A 17,135-nucleotide genomic window follows, 5' to 3' on the forward strand; every position below is an offset into this window, starting at 1 on the left:
TTAGCTTATCGTCTTTATCTTTCTATACTTTTCCATCGACTACAGTTGAGCTTTCATGCACATATCCATCTGCACAATCTCACTGCTCGAGGCCCAAAAGCACTGGCACCCTGTTCCGTACCTCTTTCCAGTCTTATCTCTTTGAGAGAGAGAGCGAGAGATAGTGTGTGGGTGTCTGTGCGTGCGTGTGTTTCTGTGTGTGTGTGGTTGTGTGCACACAATCTGTCAAAACACTAACCTTCTCTTAAAAAGTGAGGCCATGACCTGAAGGTGTCTTGATGTCATGTTAGGGCATTGGAAGTCCAACACTCCAGCATATCTCCCCTGTGGGGGTGCTGCGGCTTTGTGGGGTACCTCTAATCCCCACCGGTATTTGCTCCATGTTTCCATAGAGCCGTAGCCCTCTCGAAATCCTGTTAGAGGGGAGTATAAATTTAATCTGCCTCCCCTATGTAGCCCATACAGACGTTTATAAAAGGGGGTGACGGTGCTTTAACAAGAGATCATATCATGACGTGGAATAAGTGGTTACCCACTGAAATAATGCACTGTCTGTAGATTTAAAAAAATTCTCAATATCAAATTGTAAATTGATTTATTCACCAAAATATGACTCAGGCGCAGATGTGTCGCGTGTATTGATAAAAGAAACATCTTCAAATAGATTCAAGTATAAAGGATTAATCTGTCAATAAATTGTCTTACTATATATTCAATTTAACAGAATTAACATATTGATAATTAATTGTATTACTGTGCAGAGAATTTGTAATTAACCAGTAGATTATGGGTTTTTTAGACATGTATTAAGGATTCGCATCTCAACAGATTCTAATACAAAGAGGTATGACTCAACTATTGATATATTCAATTTAGTAGGAATAAAAGATAAATTATGCAATATAAGCAGTATTTAGGTACATATTTGTAATCTAACAATAGAGGATAAAAATCTAGGATTAAAACATCTATCCATGTACTACGGATTCATCTTTTAATATATTGCAGGATGGAGGGATTAAAGACTCATTTTCCCATCATTATAGATTTTAGGGAAACAGTAATCTAACGCATTCCATGGGTAGGAACAGAATAGCCGTCTTGGAATGTATTTCAGTACATACAGATTAATATTTTATCTCCCAGTATTTCAGTCCACACACATACAAAGAATTCATCTCTCAGTGTGTGGCGCAGTATACGTGAATTAAGGATTCATCTCTTATTTAATTTAAGAATGCAGCGTGTCCTTCCGCAGTAGACGCATGCGAGGATAAGGGATCTCTCTCATACAATTAGACTGCATAGGAACAAAAAAGACGTATCTCCCCGCAAAAAATAAAGAGTGCCGGGAGAAATGTGTACTTATTACAGTTTATGTTTTTTTGCAAATCAAAGTTATAAACTGAAGGGAATTGAAGTGCAGTTTGTATAATATTTTGTAATGTATTATAAGAGATGAGATGCAATAGTAACGGTACAAGAGATTAAAACAAGCAGTCTAAGGATTAGGTGCTCAGCAGGTCACAGTGTGCATAGAAAAGGGATTCGTCTCTCAGCAGAATTTTAATGGATTCATCATCCTGCACACCGCAGTGTGCTGGACGCAGGCTTCATGCCTGTGACGCTGGAGGCTCGTGGGCAGGAGGGGACAGGGGCATCTAAGGGCAGTTGATGGCAGTGCTGTGAGATTAACCCCTTCTGCTTTGAGTTTGAGCTACCAAAGACAATGTGGATGGAGCTGGCCGAGGAGAAGTTCTAGATTACCCTTTAAACTGGCAATGGCCTTTGATCAGTGGTGGCCACGAAGGGATTAGTGCCGGACACCCTTCGGGACGGATAGTGATGGTGAAATCCACCCATTACCTGTAGACAGGCATTGTGCAGCGGTGACGTCTCCTTGTCACAGCTAAAATGGCCCTAGCAGATTATCACCTGGTGGCACCAAAGCACAGTAGAGGGCATCCGTGAAACTGTTGCCCTTCAAGGGGTATTTTAACCAAGTAAAACGTAAGAATGGTGCCTGACACCCCAGGAGGTCAGCTAATGCAGCTGGTAGAGAGTGGGATATAAAAAACACGATACCAACCATTAACCTAAACTCTTGCCACAACCACACCATACTAGGAGGGGGTGGGCTTATAGTTTGACCCTCTTTGCTTTAAATCACAGTTGTATTGCCACGCTACTCCGTACACTGGGGCAGATTTATGTTGCACTTGCGCCACTTTTGCGCCGCCGTTGCGTCACCTTTGTGACGCAGCAGCGGCGCAAATCCTGTGCCATGGTGCGGGGTATTTACAACATGACGCATCTGGGAGATGCGTCACGTTGTAAAGCCCTGCGCCACATGTAGGCGTTCCAGGGCAGGTGGGGGCGTTCCGGGGCAGGAACGCCTCCTAAAAGTGGCTGAGTGAAAACTACAAGATTTCACTCAGTCACTTTTACTGCCATGCTGCGTCAAAACCCTGCGCCTGCTTGAAGCAGGCGTAAGGATTGACGCAGCATTGTACAGATAGGGCCCCCCAGAACATTGCTGGAGCTGCGTCGCGCTTGCGACGCAACTCTAGCAATGCGCCACAGATGCGTCACGCATCTGTGCCGTTTTTGCCCCATGGTGCGCCGCATTATAAATGCGGCGCATCCATGGTGGCGCAGCTGTGGCGCATAATAATTGGCGCATCCCTGCTGATATGCAGGGATGCGCCAGTTGACATAAATCTGCCCCACTGTCTTTAGTACCAACCATCAGTGTCAATCTCTTCCTCCTTGATGTAATACTCTATGAGGGAATATTAAACACCTGTGGTCTTCTAACCCCACAGCCGTCTCAGTTTTTGTTCATATAGATCATTCTATATATAGAGAGAGATATAGACATATATATATGAGTCTAAATTAAGTGACTATTAAGAAATGTAACATTTCATACCACAATCCAAGAACAGCCAGCAGTTTCTGCGCAAACCCGGATTAAACTTGTGTGGTAGCATCACACTGACCACGCGGTTCTCCCAGCAGAGATTTTGCCAAGGAAAACCTGGAAAAAAGTGTTCAGGAAAACAGAAACAATGTAATATTCCGAGTTTTGAGCTCAGAATGAGGGAAACGTGCGGTGTTACTGCGCCCGACACAGGTTACTGCCAGAATATCGAGTTTTAATAACATACAATAACATGATAACAGAATATCTTGCACGTGAGTATGTATAGATAAGGGCAGGTGCTATATTTGCAGCTTCACTTCTATGCACCTTGACGGTTTATATACCTACAAGGTATGCAGAGGCTGTCTATACTTACCTTATTCATATTCCGAGTGTCGATATTTTTGCGAGTCGATATTTGTGTCTTCAGTATTCTGACGCAACCGAGGGTCTAAGTGTACAGATGGCGCGATGCATTCCGGGAGTGCCGATGCATGCAGACTGACAGAAGGGGACGGGTGGCGACTCTGCTCTGGGACAGGCCTGCTCATCCACCGTGAGACATAGTTATCTGAATGTCGACGACAGTGTGCGGGGGTCCAGGACTCGACTCCCTCACAGATCACAGCCCCGAGGGATGACGCAGGCGTTTGCACGCGCGTCCCAGCATGGAGAGGGTTAATCTCTCGTTATGTGCCAGTGTGCAGGGCTAGGAACGGACTCATGTCCCACCAGGTCACATTATGGAGAGATACAGATATAGTTGCCAATATATTCACAAAGTGCGAGGGTAAAGACTTAATCTCCCAATATATCACAATATAATGGATTAATCTCTCAATAGACCAGAGCGTGCAGCAGTACAGGGTTCATTCCCTATAGATCGCAGTGAGTGGCCAATGTAAAGGGTTCATTCCCCAGGTGAATACATTCATCTTCTAATAGATCAGGGTGCTCGGGCACACCAGATTTATTTTCCAATAGATCACAGTACATAGAGATTACAAAATGCTACTTCCGGTGTTTCAAAGTGTGCAGGGTTAAAGGATTAAGGCAGAGGGGGAGAGGATTCATTCCTAGAAGGTCACAGTGAACAGACAGTCAGGATTTATCTCCTAAGAGGTAAAAGTGTGCATTGCCCAGTAGATCCCACTGGGGGGGGGGGGGGGGGGGACTTATTACACTTATATATCCTAGTATGCAGGGCGAGTTTACCAGTCGGCTAATTCATCACACTGTTCAAAGATGCAGGGTTCATTTCCCAACAGGCCTCAGTATTCACAGATGCAAGATTCATTTCCCCTTAGATCACAATTTTCAGAGATACAGTATTAATTTTGCCATAGGTCACAGTGTTCGGGGATACAGGATTCATTTCCCTATAGGTCACAGTGTTCGGAGATACAGGATTAATTTCCCCATAGGTCACAGTGTTCAGACATTCAGGATTAATTTACCCATAGGTCACAGTGTTCAGAAATTCAGGATTCATTTCCCCATAGGTCACAGTGTTCGGAAATACAGGATTCATTTCCCTAAAAGGTCACAGTGTTCAGAAATTCAGGATTCATTTCTCCATAAGACACAGTGTTCAGAAATTCAGGATTCATTTCCCCATAGGTCACAGTGTTCAGAAATTCAGAATTCATTTCCCTATAGGTCACAGTGTTCAGAAATTCAGGCTTCATTTCCCCATAGGTCACAGTGTTCAGAAATACAGGATTCATCTCCCCATAGGACACAGTGTTCAGAAATTCAGGATTCATTTTCCCTTAGGTCACAGTGTTCAGAAATTCAGGATTCATTTCCCCATGGGTCACAGTGTTCAGAAATTCAGGATTCATTTCCCCATGGGTCACAGTGTTCAGAAATACAGGATTTATCTCCCCATAGGACACAGTGTTCAGAAATTCAGGATTCATTTCCCCTTAGGTCACAGTGTTCAGAAATTCAGGATTCATTTCCCCATAGGACACAGTGTGCAAAGATAAGGTAAATATCTCCCTTCACAGGACAGAAAATAGCACATTCCTTTCGCCCAAACATCACAGTATTGAGAGATAAGGGATTCATCTTCTGCTATAGGAAAGTCTTCGTGGGTACAGGAGTCATCGCCAGTGGCTCACAGGGTGGGAGGAGACTGGGCTGGTGGTGCAGATAAGCATGACTTTTGGCAGCGTGCCCTTCTGTACCCTGAAGGTGCCCTGAACGAAGAGGACTGTGCCACGCACCAGCCTAAGGCGAAAACCCTAATATGTATTTTTAGGTTCTAGAAACCCCTCCCCCACACTGTTGCCTCGAACACACGAACCCCTCCTTGACACCTTAAAAGCATCAGAACGTTTGTTTTATGTTAATCGAGAAAGATCCCACCCTTAATCAAAGAAAGAGAACATGGAAGTTAGAAAAAACCCAATAAAAATGCAAACATGTTTGTGGCTCCTGCGTCAAAAGTCAAGAACGAGAGAGAAAAAAGTGCTTCCAATTTCAAAAGAAAAAAACACTTTAGCAAGGTGGGAACTGGTCCCTGAGGTAGTCAATATGAAAATGGAACTGAAGTGAATTGTGTGCCCCTGTGCTCTTCACACTCAAAAAAATAGAATATAAGAAATGTCTGCGCGGAAGGAACCACCAAAAGTAAGTAAACTTTTCTCTGCTCCCAACCCCAAAAAAGAGAAGAACAGAGTAATTCAAAGTCAACATCACACACAAAAAATAAGTCTTATACAGTGGCTGCTGTTCGCATTGCAAAGGTCCCTTTCTTCACAACCTGTGGGGACACTGACTCCTAGTGGACAGTACCAGACGCAGTGCCATAGTGTCCTTATGGTGGGGTCAAAGATGCATGCACCCTACTTTTTGTTGGGCCCTTCACCTTTTCTATGCGTCCCTTTAAAGTTTCAGTTCCCCAACAATGACCAACATGCGGGTGGAATTTTCTGAATCCAATGGGCCTTAGAACTGTGAGTACAGTGATTTAAAGTTCTGGGAGTGGTCAATTACTCCTGCACCCAGCGCTATCCAAGACGAACACAAAGGAGGCGCTATACATGAGGAGGAGCTCACTGGTGGCTATCATAGAGCAGATGAGACTAGGTTGTCCTACAGGTCCAGTTTCCATGGGGATGATGCCCTGAGACGACGTGGGAAGCCCACGTGGCCGCCCTGCAGTTGACATCAATGAGCGGATGCCTATGATAGGCTGCGAAAGCTGCCGATGTTTTGGCGTGGTTGGAACGTGTACATTCTGGGATAAGAGTCCACTGGATTGAATAGTGGCGGGAGCTGCAGGATATTCCCAGGAGGCGTGGAAGACATCACTTCCTGCAGTGCTGTGGGAGAATATTGGCATCACTTCCTGCAGTGCTGTGGGAGAATATTGGCCAAGTCAAGACAGAAATTGAGCTCCTCCGACATCCGGGGCATGTAAAGTCACTTCTACTTTGAAGCCATTTCTTCCTCAGGAAGAAGGTCAGAAGATAGCTCTTGTAGCTGAGATAGAAATGTGAAATTATTTTAGGAATGAATCAAGGAAGCATGCACAGTGCGTGGAAATTAATGTCAGTAACACGCCAAGAATGAGGAGTTACTCATCCAGCCAAGGTGGCAGTAACTAAGTAACCGATCTTTCTAGTCTAGGGGTTAAAAGTAACATTTTGCCATTAAGGCTAGAACATCCTTCTAATCTCCCTGAGTGAGGTCTCCTCTGAGACGGGAGCATTGGTGGATCGTTGGACGTCAAACAAGCCCTGGCAAGGTATTCCAGATCAGCTTTACTGCCTCCCAATAATGTCAAACAATTTCAAGTGACCATGATGAGGTGGGAGGCGTGCCATCATTAATGAGGTCCTGAGCTCAGGAGGAGGCGGAGGATTGGTTCCTCCATTTGCACAAGGAGAGTCTTTAACCGACGCGGTACCCTTCTAGGATGGTTCATCAGCAGCACCATGGTTTCAAGCACTTGGATCATCCGGTAAAGTCTGAGTTTTCAAGCTTCTGGGTGACCTTGGAGAGGAAAGACATACAGACAAAGTCCAGCCCAAGAAGGAAGCCTCACTAGGGAACCCAGACATCAGGACACCTAAGATGTGTGGGGAAGAGAGAGATGTCGTAGCCATGCCACTCAGCCAAGAGTTGATCAGTGAGACACGCCAAAGATACGGTGCGACCAGCAGGGGTTCTGGTCACTTTGCGGAGATGTAATCTGCCCAGCATGGTCACTTCCATCCTCTACGCTCATCCACCGGAGTCAGTATCCTACAGACGACTAGGGACTTTTCTGGAATTTTCAGATCAAGAGAAGACAGCTATGTTGGGTTTGGAGTTACTCGCTGACAAAGACCAGCACATTCATCTTTTATTCAAATCCGTCAGAGGGGAGAAGGGGGAGGCTAAAGGGTCCTCGCTTGATGACCGGTGGACATACTGAATACAAAACTCCTGACTGCGACCATAAAAACACAGCACAGATACTAAGCAATGAAGAGTGACAACTATTCTGACCAATAGTTGCAGTTTCCAGCTTCTACTCCCGAATGAGCTAGAACGGGAGGCAGAATAGTGTTTTTATTTATTTATTCAATAGGTGGGATTTAGAAATTTTATAAAGGGTGACATGTTTACAGGTTGATATTTTCATGTAGTCTTTATTTTTGTAGCCTATATTGTTTACTATTTATTTCTGTTGACTTTATATTTTCTAGTGGGATGTGGTAGTTCTCTGATGGGTAGGCCTTCTTCTCCCCTGCCTTTCTGGGGCAGGATCTCCCTAGACTACATCCGCTCCGCAGGGCTTGGTATGACCATCTATACGATGGAGCACAAGCTTCGAAGGTCACGCGTGAGGATTCATCATCCACACATTCTAGGTCAAGATGTTAGACAGCCCTGAAATCCTCTCCGCAGGTGTCTAGAGGCTAGAGTTAGCTGGAGCAAAGGTTTGGAAGAATCTCTAAGATCCAAGATGGACGTGTCGGCCTTTCTTCCAGGGCTCTTTTGGGATGAGATCCAAATAGGAGGAGTGTGCCTGAGAAGAGGGCTCTGCTGACCCGTGATAGCCTCCAGCAGAGGTAATCCCAATCTATGGAGTAAAGGAAGCATTGCTGATGGAATTACTCCAGATCTGTGGATCCATTTCATCCGGGCAATACACAACTCAGTCTGGCACAGTGGGGGACCTTGGATACCAAGGTGCGGAACCCGCTCCTGCGGCTGGTGCCAGAGGCCGGCGAAGATAAGTCTTCGAGCTTGATGCCTTCAGTACAGCAGCAGTGGAAGAGAACATGGTGAGGGCAGTGTAGGGCTTTGCTAGGCTTCAGGCAAAACCCCTGTGCTCAGGATCTGAAATGGCAGCACCTACTATTAGGGTATCAAGGGGACACCTCCACTTATCCCCAGAAATTGGACCTCAGAATGAGCCTGAGCAAAGAAGTCACCCAGTTATTGGGGAATTCTGTGATGCATCGGTCAGGGCAATGAGAGGCTGGCTGTTTCAGCAAATCAGCCAGCACCCGTGTGCTCGAGACGGAAGCTATCATGCGCATCGCACCCAGCAAATAGTCTCTAGATTTGATTACGCCTCAGGTGCCTTACAAGAGCTCCAGTGGCTACCTGTCAAGGAAAGAAGCATTTTCAAAGCCATGTGGATAGTTCACAAAGCTATAAATGGAACAGGACCAAGTCCACTACAAAGGACATTTTATCCCCGCAAGTCTTGGAGGCTCTTGAGATTTTCGCCAGCCAACCTTGTCTGTGTGCCTAGGAAGACAAGGGTAGGCGGGAGATCTTTTCAAGTCGAGGCAGCTCACTTATGGACCAGTTTGCCACACTCCCTCAGAGCTAATGGAAATCGGTTGAGCTCTAAGAGGAGCCTAAAAACGTGGCTCTTCCCCAAGTGGAGGCTGCAAATGACTGTGCTTCCTGTTGGCAGCACCAAGAAAGGTCCCTTTTTGCATTGATTGGTGGTTTGACTGCGCTAAGATACCTGTCAGGTGAACGTCTGCCCTTTACATATTGCTAATAACGATTAGTCGTAAGAGCAGGAGCGTAAGTCTATCTCATGCACAATATGGCCCTGTTTTTGGAGCCACCAATCTCAGAATAGAGGGAACAAGCTGAGGCAGGACACTTCCTCACTCACTGCACCCGGTGGAGGCGAAGGAAGTCTGCCGGGCTCTGATAGGAGGATACGGCACGTGATAGGACTGCGCATGGCCGACAGCTCTGAGCTCTGCACGCAGAGAAGAACCCGGAGCAGCTACACAGACCCGCCTTCAACGAGGCAGCAGCTCTCCTTCTAGTTACAGGATCAAAAGTAATCGTTGTAAAGGGAAACACAGCAGAGCTGAGACTTCTTGGACAAGCGCGTATGCGTCGTTGGCCTCATGGGTTTCAGGTTTGGCAGCACTACTGGCACTGAGTCTGTAGGTGGCAGTGTTCAAAAAACATTGGGAATGGAGATTGGAGGAGCATAACAGTCAACACAATAAAACAGAAGAGTCACAGCTGGGGAAAAAATAAAGAAAGAGGGAGAGTAGCAAGGAAAATGACCAACAGTACAGATATACACCAGGACTGGAAAATAATACGAAAAACTGAAAGAGGCAACAACAAGCGCGACACGCAGACCCTACTCAGATGCCATGTTCTTACCATCTTCCGTGGGCACGTAGATGTTCAGGTAGAGACAATCTTCACTCTGGTTCAGCACGTAGCCAGCCACTATCTCCAGGTTGTCTGTAAACCAGATGGGCAGCATGATGCCAGGCAGCATGCCGTGAATGTTCTGTGGGCAGACGGGGGCAAACTGTGTGGCATTGCGCACCTCTGTCCAGGAGGCCGGAGCCTCAGGGGGCTGGAATCGACGGACACCCACCGGCGGGGTGGCGTAGGGGATGCCCAGATACTGCACCACGGGGCCCAAGATCTCATTGTTGAGGTCCTTCCGGACTCCCCGCAGCTTGCCGTAGTTGGTGTGCACCACGGGGTACTTGTCGTCTGTCTTCTGACATGAGAGAAGACCAGAGCGGAGGGCCAGGCCCAGCAACCAGAGAAACAAAGCGAAGCCTGTCCTGACATTCAAGACCCGCAGAGCAAAGCTCACCGTGTGCAAGCTCAGCGCCAGCAACATGGTGGCACCAAGAGGCATTCAGTTCACAGCAGGTGGTAGATGGTGCCCAGAAGCACTGCAGCAAAAAAAGAGGGTGCAAAAGACTTCCAGGGAGATGGGACAGTCTCAGAACTCAATCACCTGGGGTAGCCAGTGGAGAAGGGATTGTTGTGGGCCACCGCAGGCCCTTTCGAGGGGTCACAGAGCTCCAGTGGTGTGGGGGCAGCAGGTAATCCTAAAAATGGCGGCGATGAGTGTGTGGCCACGGGGTTCCGGTGCTGGCTGTCTCGTCTGCTCTCGCTCTGTTGCGTTCCATGTCGCATTTGCAGCCTCACCTAGGTCGGGCCAGGAAATCCATGGGGTGGCCAGGCAGGGGTCCGACTTCACCATCCACAGGCAGGGCGGCTAGAGTTAGAAAAGCGAGGGCGAAGGGGTGGAGAACATGAGAGGGAGGGAAGAAAAAGGGAGAGGTAAACAGAGAGAGGAGGAAGGGTAGGGTGAGCAGAGTGTAACAAGAATCAATAGAGATAGAAACAGTGAGGAGAGAAGAGAGAGAGAGAGGAGAGAACAGGTTACTTCAATTGGTTGACATGTACACGGCTTGATTACATCAGGACAGGCACACGTACATACATTAAAGAGGCATAGATGACAACATTCTATGACCAAATATAGGTTGTGTTTTTAAGCTTCAAAGCACCAATAAACATATACATGACATCAGAGGAAACAAAATAACATTAGTGCTGGCTGGGTGGTGACATCACATGAAATAACATAACATTGGACTCAGAGCGAAGAAAAGTGTGGCTTTATATCCCGATGACATCATGAGAAACAATTCACGTGCAATAAATGAGTGGCTTTTGAGGAGGGTGAAGTCAGCCTTAACCTCACTAACATGTCAGCAGTAGGCCTGCTCCGTGAAGTGCTGAACAACTCAGCCGCACTCCGCAAAGTTCCACGAGCAGCGGAGTGTGGTAAGTCGCGCTACTTGCACTAATTTTTGATGCCAGGAGTTTTTCCTTCGGTGTAAAATCACCACAAACTGCACTATGCTTTCGTGCCAGCGGGCGCTGCTTCTTTCTGCCTCTCGAGTAGATATTTTAGTTGAGCGGCAGCTGCCTCAACACAAGCGGCAGATTACTCAACGCGAGCGGTTGGGACCTGCTGCAACTGACCCCTGTTAAGAAATTTCACCGAAATGAGGTCTAGTGTGCAATTTTTTCTCACATGCGCTCGCCAATTTAACGTTGGTGAGCCACGTGCGAGAAAAAACTCTGCTCTGCGTCACTTCGTTTAGTTTTGGGGAACTCCGTGCTCCGTACGGAGCGCGGAGATGGCAAAACTCTGCGAATTCCACTGGGACAGAGGAATTCCTTGCCCACCCCTAGCCAACAGCAGGCACTAGAATACAGTGAAGTGTGGTGAGCTGGTAACTCCAGGTGCAGTCAGCAGACCCTGTGCGGCTGGCATTCACGGTGCTGCGTGTCTTGCTGATAATGCGCTTCTAGGAGCTCTCTTTCACCTCCTAACAGGTCTATCTTCAGCTTTCCAAACAGTACTGGATGGTTCAGATAAATCTGCAGACTATCTCACTCCCTAGCTCAGTAGGGCTAGCAAGGGTGACTGCCCCTAGGGCAAGAGGAGCAGCCAGGGCTAGCAAGGGTGACTGCCCCTAGGGCAAGAGGAGCAGCCAGGGACAGCAAGGGTGACTGCCCCAAGGGCAAGAGGGGCAGCCAGGGCTAGCAAGGAAGACTGCCCCAAGAGGAGCAGCCAGGGCTAGCAGGGATGACTGCCCCTCGGGCAAGAGGAGCAGCCAGGGCTAGAAAGGGTGACTGCCCCTAGGGGAAGAGGAGTAGCCAGGGTTAGCAAGGGTGACTGCCCCTAGGGCATGAGGAGCAGCCAGGGCTAGCATGGATGACTGCCCCAAGGGCAAGAGGAGCAGCCAGGGCTAGCAAGGATGACTGCCCCTAGGGCAAGAGGAGCAGCCAGGGCTAGCAAGGGTGACTGCCCCTAGGGCAAGAGGAGCAGCCAGGGCTAGCAAGGGTGACTGCCCCTAGGGCAAGAGGAGCAGCCAGGGCTCACAAGGATGACTGCCACTAGGGCAAGAGGAGCAGCCAGGGCTAGCAAGGATGACTGCCTCTAGGACAAGAGGAGCAGCCAGGGCTAGCAAGGGTGACTGCCCCTAGGGCAAGAGGAGCAGCCAGGGCTCACAAGGATGACTGCCACTAGGGCAAGAGGAGCAGCCAGGGCTAGCAAGGATGACTGCCCCTAGGACAAGAGGAGCAGCCAGGGCTAGCAAGGGTGACTGCCCCTAGGGTAAGAGGAGCAGCCAGGGCTAGCATGGATGACTGCCCCTAGGGCAAGAGGAGCAGCCAGAGTTAGCATGGATGACTGCCCCAAGAGGAGCAGCCAGGGCTAGCAAGGATGACTGCCCCTCGGGCAAGAGGAGCAGCCAGGGCTAGCAAGGGTGACTGCCCCTAGGGCAAGAAGAGCAACCAGGGCTAGCAAGGATGACTGCCCCTAGGGCCAGAGGAGCAGCCAGGGCTAGCATGGATGACTGCCCCTAGTGCAAGAGGAGCAGCCAGGGCTAGCATGGATGACTGCCCCTAGGGCAAGAGGAGCAGCCAGGGCTAGCAAGGGTGACTGCCCCTAGGGCACGAGGAGCAGCCAGGGCTAGCAAGGGTGACTGCCTCGAGGGCAAGAGGAGCAGCCAGGGCTAGCAAGGATGACTGCCCCTATGGCAAGAGGAGCAGCCAGGGCTCACAAGGATGACTGCCACTAGGGCAAGAGGAGCAGCCAGGGCTAGCAAGGATGACTGCCTCTAGGACAAGAGGAGCAGCCAGGGCTAGCAAGGGTGACTGCCCCTAGGGCAAGAGGAGCAGCCAGGGCTCACAAGGATGACTGCCACTAGGGCAAGAGGAGCAGCCAGGGCTAGCAAGGATGACTGCCCCTAGGACAAGAGGAGCAGCCAGGGCTAGCAAGGGTGACTGCCCCTAGGGTAAGAGGAGCAGCCAGGGCTAGCATGGATGACTGCCCATAGGGCAAGAGGAGCAGCCAGAGTTAGCATGGATGACTGCCCCAAGAGGAGCAGCCAGGGCTAGCAAGGATGACTGCCCCTCGGGCAAGAGGAGCAGCCAGGGCTAGCAAGGGTGACTGCCCCTAGGGCAAGAGGAGCAACCAGGGCTAGCAAGGATGACTGCCCCTAGGGCCAGAGGAGCAGCCAGGGCTAGCATGGATGACTGCCCCTAGTGCAAGAGGAGCAGCCAGGGCTAGCATGGATGACTGCCTCGAGGGCAAGAGGAGCAGCCAGGGCTAGCAAGGATGACTGCCCCTATGGCAAGAGGAGCAGCCAGGGCTAGCAAGGGTGACTGCCCCTAGGGCAAGAGGAGCAGCCAGGGCTAGCAAGCATGACTGCCCCTAGGGCAAGAGGAGCAGCCAGGGCTAGCAAGGATGACTGCCCCTAGGGCAAGAGGAGCAGCCAGGGCTAGCATGGATTACTGCCCCTAGGGCAAGAGGAGCAGCCAGGGCTAGCATGGATGACTGCCCCAAGAGGAGCAGCCATGGCTAGCAAGGATGTGTGCTGTGTGCTGAGTGCTGACCTATCTGCTTGTATTTTGTGGACAACAAATCTCAACACCCCCACACCTTCCAGAGGTCCCCACAGAGGGAGGAGAAGCTTCTTCCTCACAAGAAAAAGTTTAAAATGAGTTGCAATGGAATACATTTTTATTTTTAATTATGAAATGCCCACATTCATAGTAAAAATACAATGTCATATTTAGACCATATTAAGTTGAACGGCCGACTTGTTTCATTGGCATTGCATATTTCCTGGCAATGTCTTCAGGGCAGCAGGACCTCATCTCACCCACACGTGCACCGGACCAGGATGCCACGGAGTGAGTGCCTACCAGTGGGCCACCGGAAAAGAAACTGTAGCATTTCCAAAGGGTCCGCCTCAACTTGGAGATGCCGACACTGGCAGCGAAACAGACTTTGATGCAAAAATTTGCTTTGGAAATACTACAGTTTCTTTTCCTGTAGCCGACTGGTAAGCTCTCACCCGGTGGCCAAACTAGGATTCATAACAGACAGGTCAGGTTGATGACCTCCTGGCACTTTGGAACAAGCCAGGTAGTAAGATGCGGCTGCCGAGCATGATGCAGATAGAAAGGGTGGCGGTGGAGAAAGCCCCAGCCATCTCAAGAAGATTGGACTTGGAATGGGGAAAGGATGTGGATCTGCTGCAGGAAAGAGTAAGAAGGGGTGGTGGATCAGCCTAGAGTTGGAGGTAGAACAATGGTAAAGGTGTCTGGGACAGGGGTCAGGGGCCTCATGGTGCCAGAAGGGCCAATGGGAATCCACCAGGCTGTGTGCCAATAGGAGATGAGATGACAGACGCCCCTGAGGAGGAGTCTTCTGATGACCATAACAAAGAACATGTTGAGCCGGTCAGGTCTAATGATGCCAATGGGGCCACTCTAGTGGCAAGGGCTGTGACATCTAAGGTGGTAGTGCCTTGGAGGAGGGGTCAGGAGAGTGAAGAAGAGTCTACAGTCGAGAAGAGGGATAGACTGAAGAGGGAAGCAGTCTGAGAGACAGCAGCCCTTGCAAAGGGCAAGAGGCGGTCGTCACTGGGCTGAGCACCAGAGAAATGGGAGGCCAGTGAAAAGAGGCACAGGTGGTCAGGGAGTTTGAGGTTCAAAGGGTCCAGTTTTGGCTGTGAGTATGTTAGGGATTGGGGTTTGGTGGGAAACAAAGGGACATCCATGCCAAAGGATGGGGGCAGAGGCAGGATTTGTGGGGATGGGTACAGTGAAGGTGTCGAGGGCACTCAGAGTTTTAGTTTTGAAATTTTCCGAAGGGCGTAGTTGGGATTTCTGGGACAGGTTAAGGGGACAGTCAGTAGCAGTGATGGCGAAGAGCCTGGGCTCTGAAGAACAGAGGGTAGAGGGAGGGGTAGGGTAACCATGGTGACACAGAACTGGTACACCTGGTTAAACTTTATTCTACAAGAATTACAAATTTGTCATTGATCAACATGGGCTTGAGCATAGTCTTTCTCTTCCCGTCTTACAACTGAAAGGCTGCTTAAAACAAGCTTTACTGGTTTTGAGTTCTCACTTGGACAACGAAGCTTGGAATAAAGAAATGGGCTACCTAAGGATAAAAGATGTCATTGTAATTAAAAAAGTCTAACTGTATGTGACATGGAATATGCCCCATGAGTTAAAAGTTTCTGGACACTATTGCAATTGGAGATTTTGCCTTTAAATTATTTAACCTTTAAATGGTATTGTACTTCTGACATCTGTCAGAATGGTGTTCAACAGGTAAAGCATGTTCTATTCGTTTGCCCTGCCCTTATATTGCATCGCCGTGAATGGTTGAGACTCTATCTTTTTTAAATTGTCCATACGATCTTACTCGGAAGCCCTACAGTTGTTGTTTGATCCCCTAATGAATTGTTCTGTTTCGAATATTAAACTTTTTAAAATGCTTTTTAATTTATACTGATTTCAGTATGAATATTGGTATAGCGACGTTAATTATTGTTGTCCTAATGAATTTCATGAACTCTTTTTAATGATTTTGAGGAAAGATGTTCTTTGTTTTATCTTGAATGGAGTTGTTTTGTGTGGACCTCCTCGAAGTTCTGAGTCATGAATAAACTTGAATAGATTGAATTGATTGACTATAACTGGTACAGAATAGGGTCAAAGAAACCAGGAATAGGGTACAGATGAAGGCGATGTAAGGGCCAATGTTGTGCCGCAACAAAAGGGGTGGCACACGAGCACGTTTAAGTTGAAGACACAAGTGGCGTCGCTTTTATATCACTTAACAAATGGGCATTACTGCATACCTTTAGATAGTAACATCTTTTTGTTGGCACCTTTTGGGGCGAACAAAGAAGTCTGGACCATGAGATATGCAGGTATATTCAAGTTATTGCATAGGAAGGCACTGAGCCAAGAGGGATTGAAGGCTGAGGGAGGGAACTGAGGAAATGGCCAAGAGTGCTCACCAACACTGATATGTGTACAGTAGCGTTCACCATTTACACCAGCGTTGTTTGCAAAACAAATACAGAGAATGCAGCTTCGCACTGTGTAAGCGTCTGGATGTCACTAGCATGGCCCAGGTCACTTCTGGAGGCTTGGCATGGGTCTTTGACTCCGGTGCGATGAAGAGTTTAGGGCTAGGAGGGGACTGGACCCATCAGAATCCTGGGAGGTGACAGATAACCAGATGTGGTTAATGATGGCGACCTCATCCCTTCAGTGCGCACAGAGAGTAAGATTCTGCTTCCCTTGTCCCCTCTTCCAGATGACACGCTCCGGAAGTGGTGGCCATACAAGCCAGGAGCATCGTCATCAGAGCATCTTGGAGTTTCAACAACAGGAGATGCTGTCATTCCCCATGCAATGTAGACATGATTGCTCAAAGTGCACCAGGAAACACGCTCTAATCTGGTGTTTTGGGGCCAAGGAAAGGAATCTAGATTCAGGGGAAAGGGGAATAGGACGAGGGTGTTGGGCAAGGGCTCTTCCTGCAGTTAGAGTGGTAGCGATGAAACTGTGTTTGAGGAGATACCCGTACAGGCGAGCATCACAACTGTTGAGAGAGTATTTCACGAATGGTTTTAGGATCCTGTACGAAGACCTTTAACTGAGTCATGGGGGGAATATTGAGGATCCATCAGGGACAGAACAGACATTGTATGCAACAAATTGTAGAAAACTTTTCAGGGGGTAAATGGCCGGCCATTCCAGTCCTCCTCACCCCAGTCTTGGTAATTTACCATTGGGTATAGTTTTGAAGAAGACAAAGGGTAGATTACAGCTGATGCTCCATTTCCTTGACCCAAAGGGATCTCAGTCAATGATTATATTGATCAGAGAGAATGATCTGTTTCTTAATCCAGTACTGAGGAGGCAGTGGTCATTTTTTTAGAAATGTGACGCAGGAGCTGAAGTGGGAAGGAGTGACATACAATTGGCTTCTAAATTGTTACCATAGTAACCAGATGACTTCTAGCTATTAGACATCCAGGTTCAGTAATTGATCTTCTTTAAGACAGCAGTACCGGCG

At 48.4% G+C, this 17,135-nt stretch overlaps 1 protein-coding gene across 2 annotated transcripts in view; it reads right to left on the reverse strand.

The window, feature by feature from the left end:
* NLGN2 (neuroligin 2) overlaps positions 1–17,135 on the reverse strand; it is a 398,108-nt gene that overhangs the window by 207,651 nt on the left and 173,322 nt on the right. For both annotated transcript variants that reach the window (XM_085639182.1, XM_085639181.1), the window contains exon 2: positions 9,578–10,439. In XM_085639182.1, coding sequence (XP_085495308.1) covers positions 9,578–10,073 — 496 coding nt within the window. In that variant the 5' untranslated portion in view covers positions 10,074–10,439. The remainder of the gene's footprint in view (positions 1–9,577; positions 10,440–17,135) is intronic.

Source organism: Triturus cristatus, chromosome 12 (assembly GCF_964204655.1).
Source record: "Triturus cristatus chromosome 12, aTriCri1.1, whole genome shotgun sequence".
In the NCBI taxonomy this organism is placed as follows: Eukaryota; Metazoa; Chordata; class Amphibia; order Caudata; family Salamandridae; genus Triturus; species Triturus cristatus.